Raw genomic sequence first — 15491 nt, 5'->3', positions numbered from 1 at the left:
TGTTAGTTGTATCGCTGTCTCTGGTTGGGTTCACGCTTTGGCTGTGTCAAATCCGAAATTGAAGATCCCTTTCAATAAATTTGAATTTGCCTCTCTCTCTCTCTCTCTCTCTCTCTCTCTCTCTCTCTCTCTCTCTCTCTATCTCTTTATCTCTACCTCTCTCCCCTCTCTACGTTTACCCACTCGATTTCCACTTGATAAACGTTTGCATTTAAAACAATTAGTGGGTAGTAAATCAGTCGTAAAACTATATCTGTTTCATTCTGTAATCTTTTGGTGATCAATCTTAGGTTCAGTATCCGTGTCGTTATGACATATATTTTGTGATGTCTTGCAGATCAGTCGAGTACAATATCATACGACCAGGAACCATGCTGTGCGTGCCGGTCACAATAACAACACCATTTATATAATTTTAAAGTGAAATAAATGAAAAGCCCTAATACATCATGACGTACTTACGTATAGCAATATTCCTCAGGAGGAATAAATACAATCATGTTTCATGTTTTGTTTGTCTTAAAATAACATTCTTCAATCAAGTGGCGTATCCAGTATCAAGAGTGAAGCTGGGGGGGGGGGGGGTCCCTCCGTTCGAATGACAATTATAATGACACAACTTGCAATGGGTCTACACCACGTTGGGCTATCATTACTCCCCATTACTGCACCCCATCCCCACCACCCCCCCCCCACACACACACACAAGGTCTGAATGCGCCACTGCAATCTACTGTATGTAAGAATTTTGTTCTCAACCATTTTCCACACAGATCTGTAACCGAAGCCTCAAAGCAGGGTGGGGAATGGGAGGGTTCCTGCTCAAAATACAATTCTTTAATATATTTTTTTTTTTCTTCAAACACTTGTATCAAACTTGATCCATTTCAACATTTCCACACAAAATGAGATGGTAACGTAATACCAGTCAACGGGTACATTATGTGCATCCCGACAAGTAGCCCTATAAACATGGTAAATCGGGCTGTGATCAAACAGCAAGCGTCTCCTATTTCTTGTCATGCCTCTAGTTCTTCGTCTTGCACATCATGGTCCATTGACATTAACTGAAGTGGAAAGAGGATTATAACCTTGTATGAACGACCATCAGCTCCGTTTTGAAATCTTACCTTGACTATTCGTGAGCCTGTCTTCCGAATCACCTACCAATAATTAGGATAATAGCTCATATACCATGTTGTGTACCTTCGATTCTTTAATTTGACGTTTACAACAAATATATGTGTAAAAAAAAAACTAATAAAGGTATTATAGTGCTTAGTGCTTACACAATGGTTTATCCAGAATAGGGTGACGCCACTACCCACCCCCCTTGAAGTGTAGGACAGGGAATATTACAAAATCACAAAACAATAACAAACGCTCATGTTTGGGTCAAACACTTTTTTTTCCGGATCGAAGGATATGGTGTAGCTGCCTTGAAATCCCGAAAATTTGGACCCGAGGAATAAGCGGGCGATCCCTCGATCTTCATTTTAATTTTAACATCTTATTTTTCTAGAATAGACCTTGTAAATATTTTAGATTCGTTTCTTTATGTGTTATGATGTTTTTATTTATATATATTATGATCGTTAATAAAAACAAACCAAACCAAACCAATTATACACCCCGGGTCCGAGGATCGCATCTAATGTTCCTCCTGCAGCCCACCCCCTTCCCGCTATGCTACCACAACGCACTTTTCCACATTTATTTTTATTTCCATGAAGTAAAGAGTAAATATTGTTCAACAAGCAGGAGCGTATTGCTACACAATTAAGTTTGTTCAAGTTCATAATCATAAGAACAAAGTCAATATTGACTCCTCTCAATCAAACAGCAAAAACGCGCAAGCATGATGATGGATGAGCAATTTTATGAACATCAAATGAAACCCATTAAAATAGCGGCGTAATATGGTAATTGATGAAAACTTTTTGGTGAGCTCTGACTGCATTGTGGCATATAGGCGTAGAGGCTAATCTTTGCGCGGGGGGGGGGGGGCTGACGTCTCCTAGTCCCCGAATATCAACATTCAGTTAAAAAGAAACCTACATATTCAAATTAAGCAAAGTGGGAAAGCAACAAATTCGACATTACAAGTGACATCCAATGTTGTCATTGAAATATAGTAAATAATCAAGACAATATTTGAAATAACACATATACCACCTCACTAGCAAATATGAATTGACAGGTGCGATATAATCGGGGCTAGCCCCCCAGCACCCTCACACCATGGACCTACTTTGTAGTAGGTTCATGTTCACACCCCACCGCCATGATTATCAAGATAATGGTACTTTTCACAGCAATTCCAGGCGCTGTGAGGGTACACCAAGGATACACCATGTACTTTAAATATGCATAAAGTACTACATGTGTCTTTCAGTTGGCCATCCGAGCGATATACCCTTGTCAAATGATACAGTTTTCATATTCGAAGGGACATCCGCATCAGGCCTTTGTTACCACTATATCACTTGTTTTCTATCAAAACACATAGTGATACAAACATCACATTCACATACAAGAATAATGATCCCCACCCCCTAGATCAACTAAATGATACCCCCTTCCACGCCCCTTTAATAATTGAAAAGAAAAATAATAACAATGGCTACTCCTTGATGCAGTCACTCTGTATGTCTAAGGGTGACGGAAGCAAGTTCGGTGAACAAACAAAATCGATTTGATTTTGCTGTTGGCCTTCTTCAAAATTTGACACAAAACAAATAGAATTACAACTGTGATCTGTTGAGATGTGGACCTTGAAGTATTATAATGCCTAAATCTGTCGTTGAGCTTTGTTACGATGTCACTCTCCACCGCTCTATTTGATTATGAGTTTGTGACCTACAAAGACATGGTTGAAGTGATTCAACAAATTTGGGTGATCTTGAAAAAGCACTGATTGCTTCACACGAAATTATCATGGCTAATTGCGGCTTTGAAGAAAGAAAGTACCTTAGTATATAGTAATTCAAATTTTGCAAGTAATATACATAATATCGCAAGGACTGTTTAGAATTGCCGATTGGAAACAGCGGTGATTGATATGAAACGATCATTAAAAACGACATGAAAATTTACGTTTCATTCTGTTAACTTGTATTGCAACGGTTGTGACTTTCAAAAGAATGTTTCGTTGAAGAAAAAAACAGGAGAAATGTGTACATACGGAAACCTCCAACAAACATGTACCGCATTTACCACACTCTTTGCTTTGCACAAGTACAAAGAAGATGAAAGTATGACCTATAATCATTATAAATACTGAGATTGAGAAGCGTGTTTTCAGTTCATCCCAATGCAGCTAGGTTATTGAACGCAACTAAGTGGATTTTATTTTTATCGTGGGAATCAAATCTTAATAATTCGATTAGTATTTACATTTCTATTTGTCATGCGGTGGAACGATATTTCTCAAAAATATGAAGGGCGGTTGTTTGTTGAACAAAAACGATATATCCATTATCCATAATGCATCTAACCTTTACAAAATTGAGAGTCGGTCATTATGAGGAAAAGGCCTATTTTGTGAAGAACAACCAACCATGATAAAGTAAAGATTTATACATGTACGTGATCGTTGTAACTTGAAAAGGGATAACATTTCGATAAAGAAATTTGGGCCATTTGCTTCTGAAGCTCAAAATATCAATCTGGGCAAAGCTGCCCAGTGTTTGAGATACAACGAGCTAAGATTTAGCTACTTTATCATCATCTTTGTTGTTATCCCACCTCCCAAAACAAACATCATATTTTCATTTTCCTGCATCACTAATCGACCTTTTAGAGTTCATACATGTTCTTAGAAAATACACATTTTCCAAGTCCTCACTAACATCGTAACCTTTGAAATCAATATCTCAGTGAAATTTGTATTATTATTAGTAGTACCATTGTTATTGTTATTATCATAGCTCATTCGGCAAAGAAAGAAAATCAATTAATAGGAAAACAAGATAATATCATATAAATTTGGTTCACACGCTCAGAAAATACAGAGACAGTGAGGAACGTACATGTACAACAAAAATGATTTTAGAAGCAATATTCTCAGATGGCATTTGAGATAGGACTGGTTAGGGAACTTTGAGACTGGTGTTTATAAATAGTACATCAAACATGTAGAGAGATGTCGAGTGGGGCGACGAAGCGTGGTTGATGCTGATATATCGACAATGAGAGAGAGATCGATGGGGATAGTCCCTTGACTAGAGATAGATAAACATACAGTGACGTGTAACCGAGTCCCGTTTTGCCAACAATTTTCTAGGAGGCTTCACCCATGCTTGATCTAAATGTATGTCTGGTTGGAGACTAGCAGGTAAAGCCAATATGAGGCCTCATGAAGCTTTAGTTCACGCAGTCGGATCTGAAGGGAAAGGGGGAGGGGGGTGCCTTTGCCCCTTGCCCCTAAATATGAATATCACACCCATGATATTCATATAGTATGTTTGCATATTCAACAATCTTCCGGTAGGTGTGATCAGAGTGTGATAATAGAATGCTTGTTGAATTTGTAATAATGATGAATATTTTCGCCTAAGCTCCCAAAACGGAAAGTGAATAATTAATGTGTATATCTCATGCATGGGTGCACTCAGAACATATTTCATTATGTTACCATTCTGACATAAAACGATGAATGCCTGATAAATTGTATTACAATTAAAAGAAGCGTAAGTGACACAAGCACCTTGAGGGCAATCCGCAGGTCATATCCAATACTTCAATGCAATCTGTTCGTGTCCCTGGTATATCCATGGTGCCACGCTTTGTGACAGCATTGTGTTACTATGTATAAGGTTCAGGACTATGTGTGTTCTCAAAGCTGCATCTTTTGGCATTGATGGGAAGACATGTATTCCTACTTTTTTTGCCACATATGTATCCTAGACAAAGACAAGATATGTACTCAATTGTATTTCTGGGATTCAGTAGAGCTGGGGATAATCCCGATTCGGCTGGTATATCTAGGATTAGGCCATTTCTCGCTTCACTTATCATTTCTGAATGCTGACCGGCAGAAATCAGTGAAGTAGATCGTTTCATTCAGGTGAATTCACATGAATACACAATGATTTGGATATTTGGTTACTCAAGCACAAGTTCTATCTACATGTAAGCAGACAGGGTAAAAAAATGGTTAGAGAATCGTGAATCAAACCAACTTCAGAATCATATATTTGGATCAGTCTAATCCGTTTCCGACACAGAACAAGTCAATCTTATCACTGCTGGTTCACCACTCGTACGACGGGTGTAGCCGGCCTACGAGGTGAATGTATCCTTGCTAATGTGTTCAGTTTGCAAAAACAAACAAATAGACAAAAACGAAAATGAAAACGATGGGGTACAAAAGGGTAAGTGTGCATGCAAATTCAGAACAACTTTGTAGGCCTACTTTGTCAATGGAAATGAGGTAGGAAAAAACAAAAACAGAGTAGTCAGAGAAGCACAAAGTGGAAATCGGTAAACGAATTGAGCATATTCAGGTAATAGCTATTTTACCTGGCATCATACATAGTCTCTTGCAAGCCTAAAAAAGTAGAACGTACAAGACCAAGAGAAACCCAAGAACTAACTGGGAGGGGAATGACACTGCAATAAATAGTGTACTATCATGAAAGAAAACAAGAGATATGCGGGAAAATGTTGCAACCTCCGAGCTGGGAGGAGATACTGTGATAGCTAGATCTATATTACCGATCAGAACTTTTGAACAACGTAGACGAGAGAATGTAGGGGAGGAAGGAGACATAGAACGGGTGGGAAAAGATACGCGGCATACATGTATAAATATACATAGGCCTATATATATACATCACAACCAAACTTCAAAAGTCTCCATGGCTTGACCAATGACCACAAATCCTGAAACTTGACATACATGGGTACAGATCCTACGGCTTGACTTACCCCGTTGCCTTCCAGTCATGGTTGTAGAATACTTCTGCTTTAAACAAATCCACCAACTAAATCAAACTTCACATCAGGGTTAGGAACGCTAGCAGACGATATATTCCGGACACCATTTCTCAATCAGAGTTGGCAGCTTTCTAATCTCTCTGTATCTGATATGCAAACTATCTTCTGTTCCATGAGATCTATCATTTAGAGCCTATCGCAAACTTCTTGATGTGTACTGTAATCCATTATAAAATCCTTTATTTAGTACACGTTCGAAGGACGGTCGTCCTATAACAATCCCTTCCAAACACAGGTGTGTGCTCGTTCAAGAGAACTACCATCGAGTACTTCAGACGTCCTTCAGTTTGTATGTCATTCTTTCGCACTCAATGGTTGGCAAAGATAAAATAGAGATGGTGAATAAGATAATGCAAGACACTTTAGAGAGGGCGCCGTTCCATTTTCCCACGATGTTACACTGACTCACTCACGCTATCGATGATCAGCGTCCATTGAAATAAAGTTTTGGTATGGGGTCATGAATTTCGTTCAAATTAATATATTGGAAGCATTTCGTCGAGGTTGAAATCTAATCTAAATTGATGAAATTGTAAATAATAAATGTTGTATAGCTCCCTCCCAAGACTTTGCATCCAAATATATCAAATTTTAAAGAATGACTATATATCCAATTCCCAAAATTTTGCATTACCTTTAAGTCATGTTGGAAAGGGAACGGGGTTGGCATTTCAAGCATGTGTGCCGAGATTATGTGCTGTCTTAAGTTGTTTGCCTAAATAGCATACCCCCCCCCCCCCACTCCGAGAACGGACGAACCCCATGCGTGTTACCAAAGTGTCCGGTAAAGGGGTACTTTTCGTGCGACAAAGTGCGGCCCGAGAATTGTAAAAAAAAAGGGGTGTATTAACTTTTCACCCGGAGATTTCTTTAAAAAGGGGGTGTTTTTTCTTTTTTTACTCTCATCTCTTTGGATTCCTCAGAAATTACTCCGAATTTTAGGGGGTACATTGAGCATTTTTCATGATTTAGGGAGATCTCCAAGGCAGGAAAAGCCCGCGAAAGGGGGGGGGGGGGTTCGGAAATGTTGGCAGTCCTCAGATAGGGGGTGTTTTCAAAAAGAGGGAACAAGCATATGCGTACCCTAAATAACACTGAGTGGGGGGGGGGGGGGGGCGGGAGCATAACATGCAACTTCAGATGAGGGGTAATTGCCCAACCTGCCCTAATTTGGCAACACTAATGCATACAGTAGCAAAACGACAATGTCGATTCTTTTTTTTGTATGCATGTTGGATTCTCTTTTAATGTTATCACTTCTTCATCATTTCTGTTGGTCAACATACGGTCCTACTCTAAATCTTCGGAAAGACAATGAAGCAAGCAAATTTCCAATAGTTTTGTAAGAGATGATCTGTGCTAGAACTTTCTTATAAACGACTTAATTCACCCTCCAGTACAGTCACCTGATTAAAAACCAGTAGCGAGCCCGACATCGGTGAAACACGACATTTTATTGTTTGTCATTTTCTTCGTTTACTGAACATGCAAAGGCAATTCATACATCAAGCAACGACGTTGTTTAAATGAATGCATCAATAAGAAAACCCAAACGAGTTTAACAATCATCCATGGAGAACAAATCAAAATGATTGAATGGAATTCTGTGACATATTTGCACAAGATTCGTTTTGTGTTACCCATTGCGTTTCCAATAATCTGATAATTGGTATTGTAAATCTTCTCAGTTACCTCTGTCAGTTTCCTTTAAAATGTTCATAGGTGAAATTATCATTCTCAATTGTTATGCCTTAATTCTGTTGCTCAGAATTACATAATGACAGATCTATCTTGTTAGATATAGGGATATAGATTTGCTTTAAATAACCACTAGTTTGCCTATGTCGCTATAGGCATCAAATACTCGTTTAAAGTTATTCAATTGAGTTCCTTTCATTCGATCACATTGGAGTGTCTTCCACAGCCGATTGTGTGCACGCCGTTTGCTGATCGCCAGATCATGGTCATATTCCTTGGTCGCAACTTGAATCTAGGAGAAATGGAAATAGATTCATGTTACTCAACATTCTTAAAAGTCTGAAATATAATTATATTAGAACTAAATCCTTGTGAATAATGTTCCCCTCAAATTTTCAAACAAAACAACAGTCTCGGGTTTTTGAGAGGGTGATTTTCAGTCCTCGCACAAATCACAGTATTTAAGCTGTTTTACAAAGCCGTTGTGATAAATGTATTATCCAGAGGCGAATTTTGTTTTTACCGTCAAAAATAGGAATAAATGCAGGAATTATAACAACTAATCCCCCTATGAACTTAAAGGGGGTTCATGAATGATTAGAAATCCGTTGCAGTTCAATATAGTGAAGAGTTACATTATGCGTAATCAAGTAAGTTTTGTTCGAATAGGGAGGGGCCGGTGGCTGATCCCCCCCCCTGTATCTGTTAAAATGGATTTGTTTAAATGCCCCTATGGACAACATGAACTTTCCATACCTTTTGCCTCATATCAGAGAGATCATCCATGGTATAAGTTATCTTCATCTTCGGCAGACGATCAGCAACTCTCTTGACATTAGGCTGAACCCAACCAAGACGAGGAACCCATTCTATCTTCTGCTTCTTCGTACCCTGTCCCACAACATGTGGGTGTTGGTAGGACGGGGGGGGGGGGGGGGGTTATGATAGGTTATAGGAGGAGGAGCCGAGAGAGGGACATCAGGAACAAGAGGCAAAGAATTTGGAAGAAGAAAAACAAATGGAGAAAAAAGGAAAACATGGAGTAGAAGATGGAAATGGCATGGACGGAGAAATGAAGTAAATTGGCTAAATATGACCATAGAAAATATATGCAAAATGTCAATAAATAAGAAAATCGGAACATAAGAATGCATTACAGTTTTGACTTCTGTTACAAATTATTAAAAAAAAACATAATTTTAACTTAATAAAAAGAAATTTAATACCTTTTAAAATAAAATGTGCAGTTACTATGATGGGGAAGTAATCATCCGAAAATGGGAAGGGCAGCTTAGTATGCAATAGACCTAGTGTACATTTTATTGATTTTATAGTAGGTCTTCGGGCGAAGGGGGGGGGGGGGGGGGGTAACAACAGTTCCACAATTTGTTAGATACGCCACTACTGTAGGACATTCTCCCGTCAATTGTTAATTTGTTGTTGTACTTACTTGACTGGCGAGCTCCTCCTCTTTCTTGTTCTCTTCTACTTTTGCCAGTTTTTCATCTTCTGATTTGAAATGAATCCTGATCCGTATCTTTCCCGTGAGTCGGGGTCGCTCTTCTTGAATATCCTCCACCGACTCGTCTTTTCTACGTTTCTTCTTCTTTCTCACATTAAGCAGTGGGGCGAGCATGATACGGAGAGGCTCGGCGTAAGGGGACTTGTAGTCAGAGTCTGGATATTGGAGAGAGGACAGATGAAAAAGGAGATTGAGGAGGGGGAGAGGGAGGGGGAGAGGGGTTAAAATAACGGTGACTGGTTAAAGGTACTATGTCCCATTTGCAGGCCCAAAAAATGAAAAAGTTAAATTCCAACTGCATTTGAAAGATAATACTAATTTAGAACTTCCCTAAAAAAGGTAGGGCTTGAAAATGTCTTCAAGTGGGAAAATAATGACTATTAGTTGTCAAATCGACTTTAGGGCTATAGAGCCCAAAAGTAATAGTCTTGATTTCAGACAATTGTACCGAATGGTCATACATTTTATGCTGCGCAAATATTCAATCAGTTTTATCTTGGCCATCACAAAAAGTGGGTTATTGATGTAGAAAAATGCTCATGTACCCTTTACAACTCTTTTCATGTATGTTATTACCAAAGAAGAAAAAAGGCCAGTCAGTCACTCAATAGTGTCTGACAGTGAAGTCTAGCAAGTAAACGGGTTTCCTTGCATAATTTGAATATGAGGACACTGCTAACGTTTAAATTTCACAGATAGGACATATACGACGTATTCATAATTCCTGCAAAGTTCTACTGAATTTGAGGTTGGCTGCAAAAGGGACATAGTACCTTTAAGATATTCAGTGGATAGGGATGAATTCGAATCATGCCTATGCTTTAACGGATGTGAACCGATCATAATGTGATGTTTGCAAAGATGAGGATATTCATAAAACAATTCAACCTTTTTCCTTTAATGCTGGAAGATGATAATCATTTACTTAGAATAGTAGAAGATGTGAAATTAAAGGCACAATGTTAGTTTCGCAAGAAAGCTTTGTTACACGGAATGAGAATATTTAAGATATTATGATAATATGTTCAGCAGCGCTTTAAGTGGCAAATATAGAAAATTACGTGATAAATGACGAAGATGAGTTTACATTTTAAAAAGAGAACAAATTAATTAGTGCATAATATGGATATCTTAAAAGAAAAACAAAACAAAACAATTATACTGACAATGACCTCACTTATAGAGCAACACCGGTAAAAGTATTAGATCGTTTGTTCAACTTTTGATAAATAGATAATAAACAAATATTTCAAAAACAAATTATCAAATATCATTACCTTCATTGCTAGCTTGTAAGCGATCCAGATGCTGCACCAATTGTTTTTCTGTCAGACCGATGAGTCTTGCTCCAGCAGCGTAATGCATGACAACATGCGGGGCTTGGGCACGCTTGTATTTAGTATTGAAGTATCTGATAAATAAAGGAAACAACAATAACAACAACAACATAAAATATGTTCATTGGAGGCTTGGGGACAATCTTAATGAGGAAAAGCCTAAAAACAGAAAGAAAAAACTGAGTAAGGAGGGTATAATATGTAAACAACCTTACTTGAGGAAGATGACAGGCAGGACGACAATACCAAATAAGGTGGAGATAAATAGGCATATACATGTACCAATATTTAATTGATATATAGAAACAGTAAGAGTTACGATTCTTTTGTCAAATAACACTCAATTAGGTAATAATTTTCAAGTTTATAATAAATATACGTATCTTTTTTATGATAATTCTCAGCAATTCAGTTATTTTTACTGCTAATGATTTTTCTTTTCTAACTTATGATTTTACTTTAATAGATCATTCAATAAAATGGTAATGATAAACAAAAGAACATTTCGTAATATGCATGAACCTGAATTAGATTTAATGTTTTGTTTTTCAAAAGGATAAAAAGAAGTACCCGGTACCTTTGGAGAACATCCATTTGTGTGAGAGCGGATGTCTTCATGAACTTGGTAAGAGCATCAAAGAGAACTGTCTCTCGGCCCCCTACCAGTACCGCATCCTCTTCATCCTCAGGATGTTCATCATGGCTAGCTGCTGAGGGTGGAAGGAAAGAAACCATGTCACAGAGATGGAGAGAACATTTCGTGAATATTTCTTGAGTATTCTAAACATATCTTTAGCTGTTACGAGTGATTATTATTGATTAAACATATATCCTTTAAACAGTGTAACTGTTGTGAGTTGGAACACCAGACTCGAAGGAACAAAATGGGAAAGTATGATGAATTGTTATTATTTGATGTATGATGAATGACATACCATTCCTTTTTTATTGTTCTGTTTAATATCAAGAATAAAGAAATGATATAAGGGCCTGTACCATTCAAGGAAAAATGAATCATATCAAAACTCGTATAGCAAATCATATTAAAACTCCTTTTCCCAGTATTTGCTCAATTTCGTTTCGGAGTTTCTTTACCTGAATTAGTGTTTTATGAACTGGGTTTGCAGTAAATCATTAATTAAAATCAATATGATGATTCTCTGGCACTTACCGCATGTTTCTAGAAATTTTTCAGTGTTTGTCATCAGTTGCAGAAATTCTTCAAAGTCGATTTCCCCGCTCCCTGCAAAGAATAAAAACGAATCGATAAGCATTTGCCATACGCCAGAGACCTTAGTAATCTTAATATTATTCATTGATTGTGTGTGTGGGTGTGTGTGTGTGTGGGGGGGGGGGGTCGGCGTAGTTCCCTTTTGGAGCTTTTTCGTCTACTGCCTTACCGTATCTTAGCGTGATGTTTTATGTACCTATTCTAAAACACCAAATATGGATGTTTTTGCGCTGTTACATATTCTTGTTTTTACTTTTATGATTCAAAATGGAAAGTGTCTATATCATCTACATAAGGCCGGGTACATTTTATTTTTGCAACCAGTGTCAGACAAATCAAATGAAATCAATGTTATCTAATAATAATAATGAATAGTAATTATTACAATAATTATAATAATGAATAATAATGATAATGATTATACAAATAATAACAATAATAATATTTATATTCATATCTGCACACGTATCCATCCCATGGGATCACTAAATTAACAAATGCGTATACATCAGGATGACTATAGGATGATGCCTGTCACGCAATACAATTTGATAGGGACAGAACAAGGCTGTAGCTTTGAAAATAGAGAGGAAAGTCAAACCATCTTTGTCAATCCCTTCCAAGACATCTCTGATATCTTGTGCGGGTAGGTGAATGTCCACAGAGCCAAGAACCAACTGAAGCTCATCTGCATCAATGGTTCCTCCACCATTGCTGTCAAAGAGATTGAAAACTTCTTGGAAAGCTGCAGAGAGAATGAAAAAGTAAATTAATGAGTCTTCATCTTGAGAATACACTGGGACACGTCCACTGTGGAATACACATTATTATCTAATAAAACTTTCCCAAAACTGGGTTGTTCAACAACATGAGGGACTTTTAGATTTGCGTGGACTGATACGTGTGACTTCCTTTCAAGGCAGTGCATTATTAAAAAGGACGTCGATCGTAGCAATCCCCATTGTCTTCGTGCAAATCTAAAAGTCCCTATTACCACCATGAGGTCAACCTTCTCCAGAAAAGTGAACAGTTAGTTGATAGCAACAGTAATAATTAGCAATGAACGTTACCACAACAAAGGCATTGTCAATCAAAAGGATAGTCCACGTTTTGTTTAACATAGTAAGCCCTTTTAAGATTCAAGATTCAAGATAATTTATCGTCTGATTTAAAAAATACAGAAATTCGTCCTCCACTGGCGAGTGGCGTACACATACAAACAACATCAACAATATATAAATACATTCGGGGATACAAAGAACATACAACAATAATAATAACAATAATAATAATAGCAATAATAGTAGTAACAAAACTGACATGTAAACATGAAAACTGACATTAAAAGTTGAATCTCGACAATGCACAGAATGCATGAAATATATGAATTAAAAGTGCTCTGAAACATTCACCACTTCTCTCCCAGAAAAGGGGTATGAGGAAAGAACAGAGAAAAGAAAACAAAATGAGAGAGAGAGGGGGACTGAGGGAGGAGTCGCATGGAGTAGAACAGAAAGGAAATGTCAGGGAGAAAGAGAAGGTGACAGAAAACGAGGAGCTCTAGTCTGGGAGGGAAGAGACGAGAGGTAGAGTACAAAATATCAAGAACAGTGACTGCCCGTGGTAAAAAAGACAAATGAGTCGTCAACATTCGAAATTTAAAATTGCAAGCTAGAGATAGACCCTGTGATGTTGAAAGTTAAAATAAAAAAGTGTGTCCAGTAAGAAACCTGGCCTTAGCCATTTCACATTTACATATACATGTACATACACATACACTACGATTTGCCAACTACAAATTTTTAAACGACAAACCGATTGGTTACTTTAAAACAAATACACTTAATAATTATTCCAATTGTTGGTATCCTAATTTTAGAGCCATCTGAATGTAAACAAATCGATTTCTTTTCACATTGCATCACCTTCAACCTGCTCTTTGGTGAGCGCAGGTTCGGGTTCATCGGATTTCTTCTTCCGTCGCTGCGGTTGATAAGACGTGTCATCTAACCGACTACCGCGGCGGTTCTGTGCACCATCTCCATGATGGCAGCTTCCTCGCCGGCCTTTAGCTGGACCCTTTCCACCCATTGTGCTCCCACGCCGTCCTCCAGCTGCCATACTTTCACGGCGGCTAGCCTGATAATATACACAAGATCATAAAACAAATTAAAGTCTTTCCGGTAGCCATCTTTAAAGTGCGGGTACATACAACACAAATATGGCAAATAGCGTATTACTAGAAACTGGGAAGCTAACAGATGGCCATCATGCAAGTTTTAGGTCAACTACATATCGGGTGATTTATAAAAATACAAATAAAACAACCTCCATAGCATCTGGGATATGCGAGAGATTCGCCGGAAAAATAACGATGTTTTAATGCCGTCACAATGAACCAACCCTGCCCAAGCAGACGACATCCCATAAAGAATAAACATAATTGCAATGCTTTTATTTCTCAAATTATAGTTTAGTGTATATAAATATGATGGAATTTTACACCATTCAAAAAGGGATATGACCCCCATTCTGATTATTAAATTCTTTTGTTTGTAAATACACAGGATAGGGATTAATGAACAATCAAAGAAACCACTCTTTCAAATTAAAAACCCTCCGGAATGATAGCATGGATGTCATTTTGTTCCCTCTTGAAACGCCGAACATGCCGCGGTGTATGCAGCTGAAAATACAATGGTGTCTTATTTTGTTTACAAGCGACGGATTCCTTTTTTTTTTTTTATCCTTGCATTTTCATCAAAATAATACCATGCACGGGGTTTAGAGTGAGGCAACAGAATAAACATTTCGCCTGAGGGTATTGAAGTAAGAGAAATAACTGAAGAGAAGATGACAAAACAGGCACTGAAATTGTGTGAGATATCATGGAACATCGTCTGCTTGTGCACATCATGTTCAATATGTGAGGTCATATCTCAGCAGCGACCGGAAAGCTTTTCAGGTGCTATGTCGGGGCTGTATCTAAGCGTTTTGTGATTGTTAAAAATCATTACTTAGAATGTTTCCAAGCATTGGCTTTTGATTACCTTGGTCAATCAAAGTGTCACCTTTGCAATAATGACATTAAAGTTAGTTTTTTAAATCAATGAACCTTCTCTATAATTTGCATGTATAACGTTTTGCAAAGTCTTGAAAACTTTGTTCCCATTTTTAAATCATTAAAATCAAACCTGGACACCGTTGCATATAGTTAATGGTAATACTTTGCCATCAATATTGACTACCACGGCTTCATCACTCAACAACTAATCAAATCAAAATTTTCCGGGGAAGTTACCATCAAATTCAATGGTAAGAATCATGCAAATGGGCTCAGATATCAGGTCATTGACCCTGAAATATCAACGTTATATTTATTTATTATCATTTATTTCTCTCTCTAACATGCTTTCTCTCTCCCCTTCTCGATTTCTGCTTCGTCGAGTCCTAATTTGGGCGTAGAAATTGTAGAAATTAAACAAAATGTAGCATAATTATAAACAAGTGTCAGCATCACTGTCACTTACCCCAGTGGTTGGAGGGGTACTCTTGCTCCGTCGCTCCTGTTCATCCAATGTTTTAATACTGGCCTTAGATTTTATTCGAATTTTATCAGAGCTCTTCAAAGACGCCATGTCACTAGGGTGGACATATATTGCCCCTCTTCTATGTTCATCTGACATGATGAGTTCTTTTACTT

General features: G+C 37.7%; 2 protein-coding genes across 4 annotated transcripts in view; both read right to left on the bottom strand.

The window, feature by feature from the left end:
- The window catches only part of LOC581963 (myosin light chain kinase, smooth muscle), a 122745-nt gene extending 116441 nt beyond the window's left edge, over positions 1-6304 (bottom strand). For all 3 annotated transcript variants that reach the window (XM_030974991.1, XM_030974992.1, XM_030974993.1), the window contains exon 1: positions 5932-6304. In XM_030974991.1, coding sequence (XP_030830851.1) covers positions 5932-5950 — 19 coding nt within the window. In that variant the 5' untranslated portion in view covers positions 5951-6304. The remainder of the gene's footprint in view (positions 1-5931) is intronic.
- A 1215-nt stretch (positions 6305-7519) lies between these two features.
- LOC105445997 lies at positions 7520-13919 on the bottom strand. The gene is made up of 8 exons (XM_030974773.1): positions 13714-13919; positions 12390-12533; positions 11729-11800; positions 11135-11264; positions 10498-10631; positions 9149-9375; positions 8455-8589; positions 7520-7990 (listed from the first exon to the last, which is right to left on the bottom strand). The coding sequence occupies exons 1-8, from the start codon at positions 13907-13909 to the stop codon at positions 7820-7822; spliced, it is 1209 nt and encodes a 402-aa protein (XP_030830633.1). The 5' UTR covers positions 13910-13919; the 3' UTR covers positions 7520-7819.
- Between the last annotated feature and the right edge of the window lie 1572 nt (positions 13920-15491).

This window comes from Strongylocentrotus purpuratus, unplaced genomic scaffold (genome assembly GCF_000002235.5).
Source record: "Strongylocentrotus purpuratus isolate Spur 01 unplaced genomic scaffold, Spur_5.0 spur5_scaffold_7, whole genome shotgun sequence".
NCBI classification, from domain to species: domain Eukaryota; kingdom Metazoa; phylum Echinodermata; class Echinoidea; order Camarodonta; family Strongylocentrotidae; genus Strongylocentrotus; species Strongylocentrotus purpuratus.
This window is presented reverse-complemented; position numbering and strand designations above follow the sequence as displayed.

Coding starts and splice junctions, on each gene's coding strand:
- LOC105445997 (XM_030974773.1), bottom strand. CDS start 13,909: ATGGCAGCTGGAGGACGGCGTGGGAGCACAATGGGTGGAAAGGGTCCA. Junction 9,376..10,497: donor CTTACAAGCTAGCAATGAAG/GTAATGATATTT, acceptor TCCAATATCCAG/ACTCTGACTACAAGTCCCCT. Junction 8,590..9,148: donor AGGAGGAGCTCGCCAGTCAA/GTAAGTACAACA, acceptor GTTGTGGGACAG/GGTACGAAGAAGCAGAAGAT.